This window comes from Aquila chrysaetos, chromosome 4 (genome assembly GCF_900496995.4).
Source record: "Aquila chrysaetos chrysaetos chromosome 4, bAquChr1.4, whole genome shotgun sequence".
NCBI lineage: Eukaryota > Metazoa > Chordata > Aves > Accipitriformes > Accipitridae > Aquila > Aquila chrysaetos.
Window position 1 is genome coordinate 42,683,007 of NC_044007.1, and position 16,578 is coordinate 42,699,584.

The following is a 16,578-nucleotide window of genomic DNA, read 5'->3' on the forward strand; positions in this document are numbered from 1 at the left end:
GAGAGGATGTGTTAATTAAAGTAGCCATTGGATTGTTTCTAGAATTCTAAATTACCTAAGTTTGCAAGCTAATGTCTTTGATTTTGTTTCTTAATTTGTTTTCTGCTTTTGTTTTCTGTTTGTTTGTTGTTTTGTTTTTGTTTTTTTTTAAATGAGCATAGAGTATTCATTTGTATAAGGAATTGTCACAAGAAAAAAGAGTATGGACTGAAAATTTTTTGGCTATGGACTTTTACACGAGTACTTTCATACTTGCCCATATACCCCTGTTACAGTAGCTAAAACCCACCAAAACTAAAGTGTCGATTTAAGAGAAATGGCTCGCGTTTTGCTATATTTAAATTTGTCGAACTGTCTTTGTAGTGTCATGCTTTCAGTTAAAAGGTTCTGTTGCAAAGCAGCCCTTAGTGTAGTATTTAGCTGCCATTAAAAAATGAGCACGTGTGTTTTTTGATCAAAATAATTACTTACAGAATATATCTGTGTTTAAAGGCATATGGCTACTCATTCTCCTGAGAAAACCCACAAGTGTAATTATTGTGAGAAAATGTTTCACCGAAAAGATCACCTAAAGAATCACCTACATACACACAATCCCAACAAAGAGGCCTTTAAGTGTGAAGAATGTGGAAAGAACTACAATACCAAGCTTGGGTTCAAACGTCACCTAGCTTTGCATGCTGCAACAAGCGGTGACCTCACCTGTAAGGTATGTTTGCAGACTTTTGAAAGCACAGGAGTGCTGCTGGAGCACCTAAAAACTCACGCAGGCAAGTCATCGGGTGGAGTGAAGGAGAAAAAACACCAGTGTGAACACTGTGATCGTCGGTTCTACACCCGAAAGGATGTCCGTAGACACATGGTAGTGCACACTGGAAGAAAGGACTTCCTCTGTCAGTACTGTGCACAGAGATTTGGGCGGAAGGATCACCTCACACGCCACATGAAGAAAAGTCACAACCAGGAACTTTTGAAGGTCAAAACAGAGCCAATGGACCTTCTAGATCCCTTTACCTGCAATGTTTCTGTGCCTATTAAGGATGAGCTGCTTCCAGTGATGTCTTTACCTTCCAGTGAACTGACATCAAAGCCATTTACAAACACTTTGCAATTAAATCTCTACAACACTCAGATTCAGTCCATGCAGAGTTCTGCATCTGCACACCAAATGGTTGCCACATCCTTACCATTGGGAATGCCTTGTCCAATAGATATGGAGTCTGTCCACCCTTCTCACCAGCTATCGTTGAAATATCCGCTCGGTACTACCTCATATGCAATTTCTATGCCTGAAAAAGAACAGCCATTGAAAGGGGAAATCGAAAGTTACTTGATGGAGTTGCAAAGTGGTATGCCTTCTTCATCCCAGGATTCTCAAGCATCTTCATCAAAACTAGGGCTGGATCCACAAGTAGGGCCACTAGATGATGGGTCTGGGGAGGTTTCCCTTTCCAAGGGCTCCGTTCCTATTAGCGAACCTCTAAACACCCCATCATTGGACTTTTCTCAGCTGTTCAACTTCATACCTGTAAATGGCCCTCCCTATAATCCTTCTGTTTCAGTGGGAAACCTCGGAATGAGTTATACACAAGAGGAGGCACATTCTTCTATGACTCAACTTCCACCACAAACCCAGGATCCTCAAGATCCTAGCAATAGTATAGGTCTTGGGTCTCTGCACTCGTTGTCAGCAGCTTTCACAAGCAGTCTAAGCACAACCACCACCCTACCGCGATTTCATCAAGCTTTCCAATAGGATGTACAAAGCTGGCTTGTTACTGTCTATTTGTAGAAATGCCTTAGGTGACCATTTTTAACTTAGTGCCTACTATAAGACATTATAAATTCTCTGCTTTTGTACAGTACCGATCTCATGAAGCCAGTAAGAAATTTAAATTAACTTTTTAAAAATGTTTTGAAAGTGTTTATTCTCAGCTGTGTTTACTTTGTTGTTTTTTTTAAAAAACAGTCTCATTGTATTGTTTTCATTTTCACTGCCAATTGACACTTTTCAAATATTCAGTAGAAAGTCATCCCAAGCAAACTGTCAACACTCATCCCTTTTTTAAAACTTTTTCAACCATACCAGCTATTCCATTTTATTGATGTCAGTGGTAGAACTACCACTTTTACTTTTAATATATTTTACTATTTGCAAAGAATCCAGTTAAAATATATATCACAAAGATTCCTGAAGATTTGGGAAAAAAATTTTCCAGTCCATTTCCAAACAAATCCTCTTCTCAAATGGTGACACATCTGATCTGTTCTATAATGACAAATCTAAATTTTTAAAATAAATATAGAATTCAGATTTTTCTGAAAACTTGTGTGTGTATATATAGAAGTCCATATATACACATGTACATATATATAGCATTTTGACTTGTATTGAAGTCATTATAAAAGGTGTTAAGAATTTTGCCATTTTCTGGCTTAAATTTTTGTGGCCTGTTATGGATAACGGAAGAAAAAAATTTAGTTTAATTCTCTAAAATCATGGCTGAACAGAATTTCGACAGAGAATCTCTGCTTGCCTAAATGACAAATGTTTCAAGTTGAATTTGGAACTGTGTTGTTGTGCTTTCATGACTCTGGTAGAGGGAAACAGGCGAAATTAATGGCTGATCTTGAACTATAAAAGTGTTGTAATGTAGTAATGCAGAATATTTTGTCGCAGTTTTTGTTTTAATTCTTAACTTGCTGTTTTTTCTCTTTAGTAGCATAGAAAAAGTACTGCATAGGAATCTTCTGATAGTGTATTCACATTTGTAGGCATCAGTCTTCTCCCAGCTGCCACCGCCAAAGGGTGGATCAAGTCCAGCCAGAAAGTGTGTATCTATTTTCAGTTCAAAACTAGTGTGCAGTCAGAGAGTGAATGTAAATTTGCAAATACCAGTTTTTTTGTGGTGTTTTTTTTTATTGGAATGATCTTTTCAGTTGTGTTACATGGTGTGTTATGTCCTCCTAAGCAACAAGTTAGACGTTAATCACACTTTCTACACCTGGGTACTTGGTTAGGGACTTTTTGCCCATTGCCAAGATTTAAAGACAGGACTCTTAGGAGTGAAGTAAAAGCATATTGCTTACACCACTTTTACCTAATGCAATATATTCTATCCCCCACCCCCTAATAACCAAAAGAGGAAAAAGAAAAAAAAAACAACCCTGTGATGCATGAAAGCAAACTAGATTTGCTGTAATTCAACAATAACATTCATTTCCTTGTCATTTTTGTACAAGGAATTAAAAAATAGAAATCAAATACTTTAGTATCTCTCAAACAATAATGAGGATTCATACAAGGTTTTAAGTGGTTAAACTAAATATACTTCACAGAAACAAAAGTTGCTCCCATTTAAGGAGCTCATGCTCCAGATGTTTTATCAGTAGCTCCTACTTTTTTTTTTTTTAATTCTAGGAGCAATATGCAGGTGTAGTTTTACTATTTTATACATATGTGTATTTAAATTTTATTACTAAAAGATAACATTTTTATAAATGTGTTTGTGTTCCAAAGGCATTAAAATAAGGATGTATTAATAAGGAAAATACCTTTTGAAATTCTGCAAACTACTCCTAGATTTTGGGTTTAGGAGCACGTTATCTCAAAGTGGGCTTTTAGCTCTGCTTCATGACTGCTTCCTCTGGTTTCTGTGAAACAGATTGCTTGCTTACTTACATCTTTAGTTGAATGATTTGTTCAATATTGCTTTTTTTCTCTTCACCTTTCTAAAGGAAAGAAAAACACAGATGAACAGAGCACAAGGTGAATGCAAACGAATGTAACTCTAGTTTAAATCAGCAACCATAACGCATCTAGGAAGAACTCGGGTTTATCCTCAATCCTTTAAATCAGTCTGAGATGAAGATAAATGAGCTTGATTCCACCAGCGGGTTATATCCCGCGTGGAGGCGAGCATCTGCAACTCCCCCTGCAGCAGAGGAAAGTTGCGAGTGCTCGGCATCCCGCAGCCAACCCGGCAGCGTGGCCGGGCAGCGCTGCCCGTCCTGGGCAGCCTCTGGCACGCGAATTTCCAGTCCGTAGCGACTGTTTTGTCGGTCTCAGTTGCCGATCAGACTTCATGGAAGAAACAAAACCCAACAGACACTTTGCCAACACCCGTTTCTTAGTGCGTAGCCAGAATCCTTACTACTTTGTTCGTGCCTTAGCTTTCTGTAAAGGGATTGACATTTCACTTTGGAGTTAGACGTACATTTCACTTGAGAAATAGGGACCTCAGACAAGATATTGAACCTCATTCAGTCAGGGTTTCAGCGTGTGGCTGCACCGAGTGTGTTTGCCACTGAACTAGGATGTACGGTAACGTGGAAGCAGACTGACATTGTAAGCAATACTACCACCACCGGAGTGCTTTTGAATATCACTTAGGCAGAGTCAATATTGGCCACTACTAAGCCGTCAGTTTTTGAACCCTGTTTTCTCGATTTCAGATGGATTCTCGGCGGGAGGGGGGGAGGGCTGGCTGATCATGCACCACTCTTTGTGCAACTTCTAAACTTCTAGTAAGGTTTTTTTTTGGTTGTTTTTTTTTTTAATATATATATTTTTGTGTACTTGTTGCTTGTGCTTTATTTAGTAGTAAATTGTGGAATAGAGTGATTTATTGTTAATTTGGCAGTAGCGGTTTTTAAAAACCATATACTGACTGAAACATGAGCCAGAGCTGATTGCTTTATTAAGCTAATAATGAATGTTAAGAGTACATATTTTCAGGATCATTTGCCTAGTGAGCTAAACTTGTATTATAGGCCAATATTTTTTAAAATAAAGCTTGGTCAACCTCTATGTTACACATATTACAAGATATAGCACTTTCAAAAAGAAAACCTAAACCTTTTAAGAAAATTTCTTACAGGTTATGCTTTTTATTATAAAACCTTTTATTATAATTTGTTTCAAGTGCCATTAGATTACGTATATGTAGGCCTTTGGTATAATGCTTTGTGTACAAAATGGTAGACATTGTAATTTTAAACAGGTACATTTTTACAGTGTTTTCTTATCAATTTGCTATATTGCACAGAACCAGCGTGTCTTTCTTAAGGGTTTTACAATGGTTTTTACTAGGTTTACATGTTTCAAACTACACTGTCTTCTACTGCCATTTTGAATACCAGTCAAAAAAAAATTAGGAGTTTGTCCTCACCAGTTGCAAACTGTGTCCTCTGGAGTACTGGGTGGTAAACTATGGCAAAAATTTTTAACGTGCAGTATTTGATACAGATTTTTTTATCATATCCTATCATCGCTATGCTGCTGTCTGAAGTTAATTTAGGGCCTGATCCTGCATCCGTAAAAGTCGAGGGGAGCAGGATTGCATCCTTCATTATGTCTGTCTCATACACTGGTTTAGCAGCTCATCCTGTATTCTTCTCAGTCTATAGATAAGCCTCTGAAATAAATGTACTTATCAGATATGTAGTAAACTGTATAGGCTTAGCTGCCCATCCTGCATCCTCCCAGCGTACAGTTAAAGCCACAGCCTACTTAGCATCACGCTCAAGTACAAGTAATGCCACAGTAGTTCAAAATGTGTTTGGATAGTCCCAAAGCTTTTATGCAATAAGGGTGTCTTACTTTTGTTGGAAGGCAGTGTCTTTTGATAACAGTTATCTAGCCCTGGAAGTGACACAGAACTATTGCTAATCATATGTAAACACTTTTCAGTATAAGCTTCAGTGGTACAGTTGAACCAGAGTGAATGTTTATCTCCTCAGAAACACTCCTGCAATATTGTTATATTGGATCATGCTGCTAATGTAACTTGGGATACAACTCCTCTCATGGTGCTACAAACCTCCCTGTCTCATTCAGATGTATTTTTACCCATAGAAAAAAGGACTATACTAGACCTATAGTTGTATGATATATTTTTATACTGTGACTTAATTTGTCATTAATGAACTTTGTGCAACACCACAATGTATTCATATGCACTTGCAAAAGTAAAATTTTGGACATGCAAATTTAAACGCTGACAAGCCCAGCTCTTGTTCACAAAAATAGGTGACTGCTAGTTAAATTAAATGTGGGCTTTTTATATGGTGTGGAGTGAAGAACATACTATATATTACTAAAAGCCTTTGAATTTAGACAAAAACTGGGAAAAGTATATTGGGGAATGATGACACACCCAAACCTGACTCGGATTGCTGAAATTATATTTTTAGCTAGTGGAAAAATTGTTTGGACTTGTGTGCTAAAATGTTTTAATGATAAAAGTTTTGAGTCAAAAATAGAGGAAAAAAAAGACACAGAAAACCCTGCATTCCAGACTGAATTTGTATATGTTTCTTGCATTTAAAATTTGCTATCCTGTGATATGGGAAATTGAGTTGCTTATCATGTATATGTACTTTAAAATGTATTCACAAACTACTGTTGTATTTGTATAAAATATAGACAAAAAGATTGCATATATATTTTTGTGTATAAGCTCTGTAAAATAGCAATCACATTATGAAGCTGCAGCAGAACTTCATTTTAAACATTCACATCCAAAGAAACAGACTATTTATTGTCCACATACCCTGATTATAAAATATACCTTGCTGCTATTAAACAATAGTGCTGCAGCTTCTTGTGGCCTACAGTGTTATGTTTGCTGTACAAAAATATGTGAACTCCACAAAATATATCAATAAAATTACAGAATGGTTTTAGTTAATGAATAACTCATGCCTGGCATTTCAATAGATAATCTTGATCTGCATGTTTGGGATTACAATAAGTAATTACAGAATACACCCAGTTTTGCTGGGTGTAGTTAGTCTGAGTTTGCAAAGGTATAACTGTCTTTCTAATTTATGACTGGTAAAATGTCAGTTTTTCAGAAAATCTTAAAGCATAAGTATCTGCGTTTCATGATTTCACCAAGGAACAAATTGGATGATGCTACTGTGTCTGTGACAAGACAGATCTGAACTGAAGGAAGCAATTGAGCTTGCCATCAAATTGCACTTTGAAATGCTGTCAGACACTGGAAGGTGAGTTTGGGGTTTCTGTAGTGGGACTGCTCGTTTGGGAGATGTAGGTGAGCGATTCTCCATCATTTCAGATTAATGCAAGTCATGTACATCAATAGTTACAGTTTGCAGGATAAGCTGTAAGGGTGTGGCATGTGCTAGACACAGTATATGGGTTGTCTCTGAAATATTTCCAGGAGAAACTCCGTTGCTTTGATCCCATAGATCTCCCGTTTGCCCGTGACACTGCCGAAGAAGTCTGACTCTAATGCATGGGGGGAGGAGGTGCTACGCAGCCAGACGAGCAGCCTGCTCACAACTGCAGAGTTGCCTCTCTGCTCATTCCACACAGTTGTTCCCTAGCGTGGACTGTTTGCCAGGAAAGTAAAAGACTAGCATTTCATGTTTCATTGCTTTTTCAGAACCTATTTCGTTAACATCCTCAGCATTGTCTGTGTTTTCCTGCTTTTGGGTTCCTCTCTCTTTCACGTCTTGACTTCCTAGATTTCTTGCTGTAACCCAGTCTGAGAGAAATGATCATTAGAGTTTTTGGCTTTCGCCTTCTCTGTACACAGACATTTTTCCTTTCTTGTGATCCCTACCCCGTTCCTCTGAGCTGACTTACCACTTCTGCATTAGAGGTTTCTAACCTGCTTGAGAGGGTTGGCCTTGTTATATGAGAGTCAGAAGCTCTACATATGCTCTACGATATACTCTGCGAAACCATTTATTGCACCCCCACCCTGAGAGAAAACCACCCTATTGTGTCGCTGTCATAGCTGGTCTCACCCACTGTTACTGAATTAACATGTCCTCCTTCCAAACAGACACCCTCTAGAAACTCCGTCAACCTCTGTAATAAGTGGAATGTGATTGCATGGATAGTATCTTATGTTATATCCAGACATCTCTTGGTGCAGTCCCTCCAGAGCTTTCCTTGTTAAATTCAGAGCCACGGGTATCTTCCCTTCTCTCTCTCCTGTAACCACCCCTTTCCAAAACTTGAGTAAGAAAGTGCAGGAAAATGGTCCTTCAGTATCCTCTATACCTGGTCTCCCTGTGCTCCAGAAGTGGAAGAGAAAGACTGTTGCGGTTTTGCCCTTCACTCTCCTTTTCCTTCCCATGTATAAGCATGCCCTAGGATAAAGAGTGGTTTTTTGACAGAGAAACCAAAAACTGTGATGCAGAGCTGCTGCTGGACTGGTGAGAACTGAGCAGCTACATGCTGTTGGCTTCCTCGCTTTGCAAATCAAAACACTGTATTAAATCGGATAGAAATGAAGTTTTCCAAAGTTGCAGTTGCCGTAGTTGGCACAGTAAGGGTTGACGGTCACAAACAGGCAGCAAGTAGGACAGCAAGATAAGCTCTATTACAAAATTTAGTCTGTGCTTAAAAGTTTGAGAAGTGTATTGGAGGATTAACTGCTGCTTATCGTTACGAGCTGGGGCCTTTAGCAAATAAACAGCAATGCTCTATTTCTGTGTTTTGAACAACAGTGGAGATAGTGGTGTTGAAAATGACAGACCCCAGCAGCAGTAGCGTGAAGTTTCAAGTTCCTGCTCATGTGCTATATCCCAGGTAATTCAGTATAAACTTTGTCTACTCCTAATAAAGGTCTAACATCTTGCTCAGTATTTTTACTTTTATATAATTATATTTATTTGTTGTAATGGTCTGTGCGTCCTCAAGAAATTAACATTTCCAGAGAAATAAGTATTTTAAAAAATAAAATTAACAGTTGTGTTCTTCAATGTCATCGTCATCCCACAACCTTGTCTCCTTTGGGGACATTTGTGTCACAAAATCACCAGCTAGAAAGCTAGTTTGCCTCAGAGGGGACTGAAGGGACATCAGCTATCAGCTGAGCACTCTGAAAACAGGACTACAGTAATGCACAGTGGCTGGGCTTGAAATCATTTGAATTGATCCTTGATAGTTTGCCCATGGCGCTGATTTTCACTGTTGCACTGAACTGCAGTGTACAAAGAAGAAGAATGGTTTAGCGTCCATTTTCATATCAATCAGTCAGATCTCTGCCTTATGTATGTAAAATAATGCCGAGAACCTGAATAGTCACAGTTTCTGAAAATTGGTACATTGCTTAAACTTTTGTGTGTGTGTGTGTGTGTGTATGTGTATGTATGTGTGTACATGTATGTATGCGTGGGAGGGTAGTGATCAAACCTGGAAAAGTTGAGAAATTAGTTTTATTTTGTTTTGGTTTACTTAAAAAAGTTTAAAGTGTTTGTGTTTGTGTTTTACAAGTCCAAAATGAATCATGCAGTTTGTAAAGGTATCTGTCTCCTGGTTAACACTGTGTGGTTTCCCAGGCAAGTTGGAAGAGTTTTATCCAAATACTTGATTAATCTATGAGAGACAGCAATTTATCTAAGGGGCACACAGACTCCCATGAGAAAGGTGTTTGTCAGCTATCCTTGTGTAGTAATAGATACAATTCCAGCAGAAAAGTTCTGTAGGCTGTGCCTTTGAAATTAAGCTCAACTCTGGCTTACTTTGTGTTAAATTGTTACACACATGGTCATGAGTAAATCCTTAAGTTCCCTCACAAGTACTTACATTGAAAATGAAAATACAGGCTCTGTATGGTTGAGGGGCGTCATAAATGAGCAACATCCAAGCTCTAACATAGGAATATCAAATATCAAACATTAATGACAAATAAACACAGACTAAACTCCCAAACTCACTGAAGTCTGTCCTCACCTAAAAATTGCCTCCTCTTACTTTGTCAGTGTCTGGCTCCTTATGCCAATCAAGTATTACAGGGTTGCCCCATAGTTTATGTGCTCTCTTCAGCTTAGGCATATTTTTCTTCAGCATTATTTTTGCAAGATGCTTCTGCTTATTCACTGATGTAATCCTTGTAACAACATACTTGAATTGTACAAGCCATTTTAATCAAGCAGGTTTAAAACCCTGTAACTTATGGCAACCTCTGATAATTTGCCATGGCCCACCAGAGTGCCCAGGGCATCATTTCAGAGCCACCAAATTTAGCTGATCCTCTTGCCTCTTCCCTTCTGCAGCTCCCTGAAGACGTGGTGTTTGCAGGAGCTACCACATTTGCTATGGCAGTGTATTGAATATAGTCACAGAGCTGAGCATGATCTGTGTTAATGGGATTGTGCAAGCTGCTGGGAGAGACTGACCCTTTTATACTTCAGTCCTAGGCATCAGCATTAAGTCTATGGACCTGGGAAAGCAGCTTTCTCCAGGCGGTAGAATAGCATTAACATTACCCCCTGGGCCCTTTGCTGTAGGTGACTCTTTTTTTCTCATTAACCATTGAAGCTGTTTTCTAGTCCTTAAGCTACAAGTCTCAAATTCCACCATTACTTTTTGTCATCTCCCTGTGACCCAGCAAAGTCAGCTTTGCTCCAGGGGCAAGACTGCAAAACTAGTCTTGGACAATTTGGTTGAAAATACTGCATAAGGTGCCTGCCATATGACGGCAGTAAACCTGCCAGGTTAGGTAACCTGTCTTTGCATGGCCAGAAAGTATTGCTGTGGGTGAGAGCCTGTATTTCACATTTTGTTATCTTTATCCTTAAGTTTAGATTCTCTTAGCTTGTCTCAAGGTGTTCTTTCACAATTGTGATATTAATCTACAGCAGCAGGTCCCAGATTGTTGTCCCTGGTCCACCCTGGTCAGTGGTGGTCATTGAGGCCCCAGTAAATTAGCTGTGAAACCTCACCTGCCTTGCTAGTTAAAACCTCAGTGCATTCAGGTAAGGAGAGCCTTTGCTTGGTGCTCTTGAACACATGGAATAACCTTCCTGGGAAGGAAAAAAGCATCAAGCAGCTGTTTGGCAATGTGTGTTTGAAACTTGATCTTATTATTTATAAACTAGGGTTTAACCTTTTTAAATGTTTATTATTATTATGTCTCTCAGCAGTAAAATAGCATCACAATTCTTGCAGATGTATTCGTTCTTTGCATTTGGGTTTACCTCTGACTGCTTTAATGAAAACTTGCTTGTATTCACTATTCGAGGTCTCATTTGTCTCACCAAAACAACCAAACTCTGAAATATGAACTGGATTTTTTTCTGACTTGTGCCTGTAGTAAAAAAAAAAAATGGTTAATCAGTGGCCTATCTTCAGAACAAGCCTGTGTATGGACTGGCTTCAGATAATGGTATCGCTTACACCTGTGCAATTGATCATATCAGAACTGCTTTCAGGCAACTCTGAATATCATTTGAGGTCTATGAGGTGTGACTGGAAGCAACATTTGGACTGTGAAACACTATATGCATAAGGAAGGATGCAGGTTCATCATCAAATCCTAAACTGAGATCACAGGGACTGACAGTAAATGGAGAAAAAAGGAAACTTTGATTTGAAACTGGGAAGAAAACCTCTCAGAAATCACTAAGGCACAGGCTAAGGAACTGTGTGGTTTTGAGAATAGGGCTGTAATTTAAGTAATTGAGAGAGAAATTTGACTCCTTCAGCAAGATTATAAAGTAATTTAGTAGAAACACAATGATATCTCTATATTGTAAAGCAGTTCTTAGAAGCCACTGGACAGCCAAGCCTTCAAGGGTTTCTTACATGGTACACCAACCAAATGTACAGAGAAATAAAGTCATGATTGTGGAGAAGAATATAACTATACACTCTTAAACTCTCAGAAATTGGTTCCAATCCCCAGTCTGTCCTTCTGCTGTTTTAGACAAAACTTTGGCTGTTAAGAACCAGAACAGTGATGCACCTTGATCAAAATGAAACTCTGGTGTTTGGTATGTGTCCTCTGTTGTGGTGGGTGACATCCATATCAGTCCTTTAAGGCCCTTGGTGTCTGTGCTGACTTCTGCTGTCCAGCAACTCAACGAACAGCAGTGGTAACTAACAGTAATGGCAAACAAAGAGTTTCTGTATTCCTGATATACAAGTGAAATATAAACGGGTGAACCGAGCAAGACTGATTCTGTATTCCTTCTCAGCTGGAAGCACAGATTAGGTTGGGCAGCTGTTGCAGCATCAGATGCACAGGCATGTTTTACTTGCAGAAATAGGACACATAAGCTTGGAACAAAACCATCGCTGCCACAGGTTATGGTAGCTGTGACATATTGCATAGCTGTGACATATTGCAGCCCTCGGGATACAGACTGTGTTTCCCTCTTGTCACTTGTGAAAGTTCCTGTTGCATTCTCTGCTGATGACTTCTGGTTCATACAGCTTCCTTTTTCCTTGTGGAAATAGCAGTGAAATGGGACCAGTGTGGTTGGAGGCTGCTGTGGGTGCCTGGTGCGATGCTGTGGGTTCCCCCGGGGAAGGGCAGCCAGGAGGGAAGGGGCAGCTTGTCCCCAGCAGCCCTGCTCCCCCCTGAAAATAGCTCCCTGGGCCACGTCGTGGCCCCCTCCTCCAGCCTGCGGTAATGCTGGAGCTAAACAGGGCTGTGAAGCGTGGCAAGGATGTCCTACAGCGGTTGTGTCTCGTGGGAAGTCACTGGGCCGAGTCATCAATGGATTACAAGAAAATAACATTTATTAAGAATAAAAGCCTGCTTCTTTTTAAATCTGCTTTAATTGCGTTCACATTCAAAGACACTGGATGTCCCCCTGCTCTGGTCCTCAGTAGTCAGCTTGAGACAGGCCAGTAAGCTACATTAAGGCTGTTTAGATCCCAAAATATGCCCCTCTTCCTGTTCAAAAATTCACTGTGTTCCCCAAGAACAATACAACGTGCCTGCCGTGACAGGGGCAAAACAGAAAGGTTTCCAACAGAACAGGGTAACAGGAAAATTACCCAAAAAGGGACAACTGGAAGGAGTGGGGAGGACATGGATTTTGAAAAAAATAGTATGGAAGGTCTGCTGTATCCTTCCAAATGAGATTTCAACCAAAGTAATTTGGGAACTTCACAATCTCCAGCTATGCTGCTATAGCTGTCAGCTGAACAGGTCCACTCTCAGGTCCTTCATCCACGCATCCTTCTACCTACTCTTCTCCCTCAACCAACTTTCCTTTTGAACCTTCTCTGCCACCGTAACCTGGTGAAAACAGGTTGTAACAAGTGCGCTTCTCGCACGAGGAGGCTGAAGTTGTAGGACGATTCATAGCAGAGACGTGTCCCTGCTGCTTTTATATATTATATGGCACAGAAGTCCACGCAAGAATTGGCGGCCTAATAGCACTAAGAAAACAGGCATAAAAAAATCCTTTCTCTCTCCAGTATAGTTTCATCTGCTTACTGCAGCTTTTCCTTTCCATCACAACTCGCCTGCCTAGAAAACATTCTCTGCCAAAATTGGAAGTGAAGACTTTTGCATACAAGCATAAAATCACAGTGCTGCTCAGAAAAGGAGCGTAAAACACGTGTTGTCTCTATGACTTACCTCACTGCATATTAAAAACTACCCTAAAGCTCCTTTGGGCTTCCCCCACCCCCTGCCAAAGCATCCCTGCGTAACTGATGCTGATCAGTGCCTCAAGCCGGAGAGCTGCCCCGAGGAGGGGGCAGCAGCAGGGTGGTACCCGGCTGGCTTGTGCTTCACAACAGAAAGCTCACAGGGGGTGATAGCACCGGAGGAGTCCAGGGGCCTCTTGTACTATTCGAGTGCCTTCTGGGAGGGGCAAGGAAAGAGGAGCCTGGTGTTGTCAGGCAGTCCCATCTGCAGGGACTGTCCCACCCAGGGCCATTGAGAGGCTCCCTGGCATCCCTAACTCTTTGCACTCTCACTCGTTAACGACTCCTATAATGCGTATTAGCACCTATTTATCTAGTTCTTCCCCAGCCTATCTGTTCCACACTGGCAGGTAACCCGAATTCCCCATTCTCATTCACCTCTGGTCCAAGTTTGCTTCCCTGTGAATTGTGATGACAAATTTCTCCTGGTAGTCCTAAGTCTCAGTACCAGGGAACATCTCCATCACTGATTTGCTACAGAGTGATGCCTTTGAACTGATCTAGAGATCAAGCAGGGTCAGAAGATATCTTTGGGACATCGGATATGTCTGTTGAGGTGAACAACCGAGCCGGTCTCAAGGTGGAAAACACTCCAGTTCTGCTAGCACATGTTCTGAGCACCCCTGAAACCTCCCTCAGTGCATCTGTGCTGCATCTTACTCATCCAGAGAAGCAAAACAAAAAGAACAGAAAACACCAGGAAAACTCTGCAGGAACTGCCTGCGGAGCCAATGCTGCCCAGAAGTAAACTCTGGAGAAACAGGCACCACCAATCTTTGAAGTCCCATGGCAGGATCTGTATTGGCAAAGCTGACATCCAGAGGAAGGTTCTGAAGGGTGAGGAGGTGGGAAATGGGCATCAAGCTTTCCAAGATATTTGTCAACATGTACAGAAAGATACTTACTGGAATATTCAAAAACACTTAGCTGTATAGGTCCTGTAAGGGTGCTTTGATGCATGGGCAGTACAGCAGGTACCAAACACTAAGGCAGTTAGCATGAGCGCTGTGAATATGTGAAAGAAGGTTCAAAACAGCAGAAGCCTTTCTGAAAAAACACTGGGACCAGCAAGGCAAAATTACGTTTGACTTCTGCCAAAACAGCTCTGTAAATTTAGCAGTAAGTTTACTAAGGAGGATCCAGAAATAAAACACACACCTGTGGTAACTGCATGGGGTGTGATGGGAAGATGACCAAATATTTATGTATAATTCTAGTTACTATATCCAATGGATGATACAGAGCAATCAGTTGTCTTTATGCTGCTATTAAGGTTGCTGTCCTGCATGGGCAGAGTTGAGCAGCCAAACCAGTCCCCTTGTCCCAGTCATGTTTAAGTGGCAGGTTTCTACAAACACACTTCTATATGTAGTTATGCCTGCTATAGCCTCATCAAATGCTAGCACTCACCATTTCAGCTGCTTCCTCCGACAATGACTTTGAGCTCTTTAATGCATCTGATGATGATCACTCCTGCCTAGAGCCATGGTGAAATGCATTTACCAATCACTGCTTTATCTAGTCCTGAGGTATTTTGCTAGAGGCATTCAATGGGCAGAACATCTTTCTTTTCTCTTGAGATTAGAAATTGTGTGAAATACATGAGTTAATATCTTTTTAGCTTTAAATCCATTTGCCTTGACTTTCTGAAGATTTACTGCAGGGTTGGAGCAGAATGTTTCCAGGTGAGCCTGATTGGGTTCAGCTAGTTGTGACAGATGCAGTTCATTTGGGGGCGGAAGGGAGAATGGTGAATAGAGGATAAAAGGCTTTGGAAGCCACTGTAGAGTCCTTTCTGTCAGGGAAACTTTCCAGTCTTCTGTCTTAGTAACTGCCTGTTTTCTCCATCTTATTATGCCATCACCCATTCCTCTTAATTGTTTTCTTCCTTTGGAGTTTTCCCCCTCTGCAGATTTGCGACCCTGCAGCAGCCCCTTAGTTATCCCTGGCAAAGACAGCAAAAACTTCTTAGGGGGAGCTCCTTCAGTCAGGACTCGCCGCTTGCCTCCACGCCTGGCCTGGTGCTGTATCGACTGGGATCAGCTCTGCCTCCTGCAGCCCCTAGGCTCCGGGGGCTTCGGTTCGGTCTACAAAGCCACCTACCGTGGTACCACTGTGGCTGTGAAGCAGGTGAAGAAGAGCAGCAAAAACCGGCTGGCGTCACGACAGAGCTTCTGGGCTGAGCTGAACGTAGCCCGGCTACAGCACGATAACGTGGTACGTGTGGTGGCTGCCAGCACGTGTGCCCCAGCCAGCCAGAACAGCCTGGGCACCATCATTATGGAGTACGTGGGCCACATCACCCTGCACCATGTAATTTATGGCACCGGCGATGTGTGGAGACAGGGCGAGGATGACGAAGGAGGATGCGGAAGGAAGGCCCTGAGCATGGAAGAGACCGTGTGCTATTCTTGTGACATTGTGACCGGCTTAGCCTTTCTTCACTCGCAGGGCATCGTGCACTTGGACCTGAAGCCTGCAAACGTCTTCATCACTGAGCAGGGAGTGTGCAAGATCGGGGACTTTGGGTGCTCTCACAAACTGGAGGAGGGCTTGTCCCAGAGCCCCCACGTTTGCCAGCAAGGGGGCACGTACACGCACCGTGCCCCCGAGCTCCTCAAGGGGGAGAGGGTCACTGCCAAAGCAGACATCTACTCCTTTGCTGTCACCCTCTGGCAAATCGTCATGCGAGAGCAGCCCTACCTGGGTGAGCGGCAGTACGTGCTCTATGCTGTGGTAGCCTATAACTTACGCCCTTCGCTGGCTGCTGCCGTTTTCCACGAGTCGCCGGTGGGCCGGAGGCTCCAGAGCATTATTAGCTGCTGCTGGAAGGCTAACGTAGAGGAGCGCCTGAGCGCAGCCCAGCTGCTTCCCAGCCTCAGGGCCCTCAGGGCGAGCCTCTAGGAAAAGTCGGGACTCTCACCATCTCTTTTATTGTCAACTTTTCTTCCCCTCCGCCTTTCCTCTCAACATAATGTATTTAGCCCCTGTGTAATCTAAAGGTTTTGTTGCTGTTTTTTATACTTAAAAAAAAAAAACCACCAACTGCTTTGTTATAAAAAGATTCTAAATAAAGAGATTTAACAAAACTGTGGGTTTTTAGTGTGGGAGGGGATAGAGGCAAGGATCAAGACGTTGGCAAATACGAC

At 41.5% G+C, this 16,578-nt stretch overlaps 2 protein-coding genes across 11 annotated transcripts in view; both read left to right on the plus strand.

Annotated features, from left to right (window-relative positions):
* The window catches only part of PLAG1 (PLAG1 zinc finger), a 52,986-nt gene extending 46,290 nt beyond the window's left edge, over nt 1-6,696 (plus strand). For all 10 annotated transcript variants that reach the window (XM_041123003.1, XM_030012919.2, XM_041123004.1 and 7 more), the window contains one exon: nt 493-6,696. In XM_041123003.1, coding sequence (XP_040978937.1) covers nt 493-1,756 — 1,264 coding nt within the window. In that variant the 3' untranslated portion in view covers nt 1,757-6,696. The remainder of the gene's footprint in view (nt 1-492) is intronic.
* A 6,790-nt stretch (nt 6,697-13,486) lies between these two features.
* Nucleotides 13,487-16,333, plus strand: MOS (MOS proto-oncogene, serine/threonine kinase). Its single transcript, XM_030012034.2, has one exon. It carries the CDS (start codon nt 15,284-15,286, stop codon nt 16,331-16,333), a length of 1,050 nt encoding a protein of 349 aa, XP_029867894.1. The 5' UTR covers nt 13,487-15,283.
* The last annotated feature ends 245 nt before the right edge of the window (nt 16,334-16,578 follow it).

Coding starts and splice junctions, on each gene's coding strand:
- MOS (XM_030012034.2), top strand. CDS start 15,284: ATGCCATCACCCATTCCTCTTAATTGTTTTCTTCCTTTGGAGTTTTCC.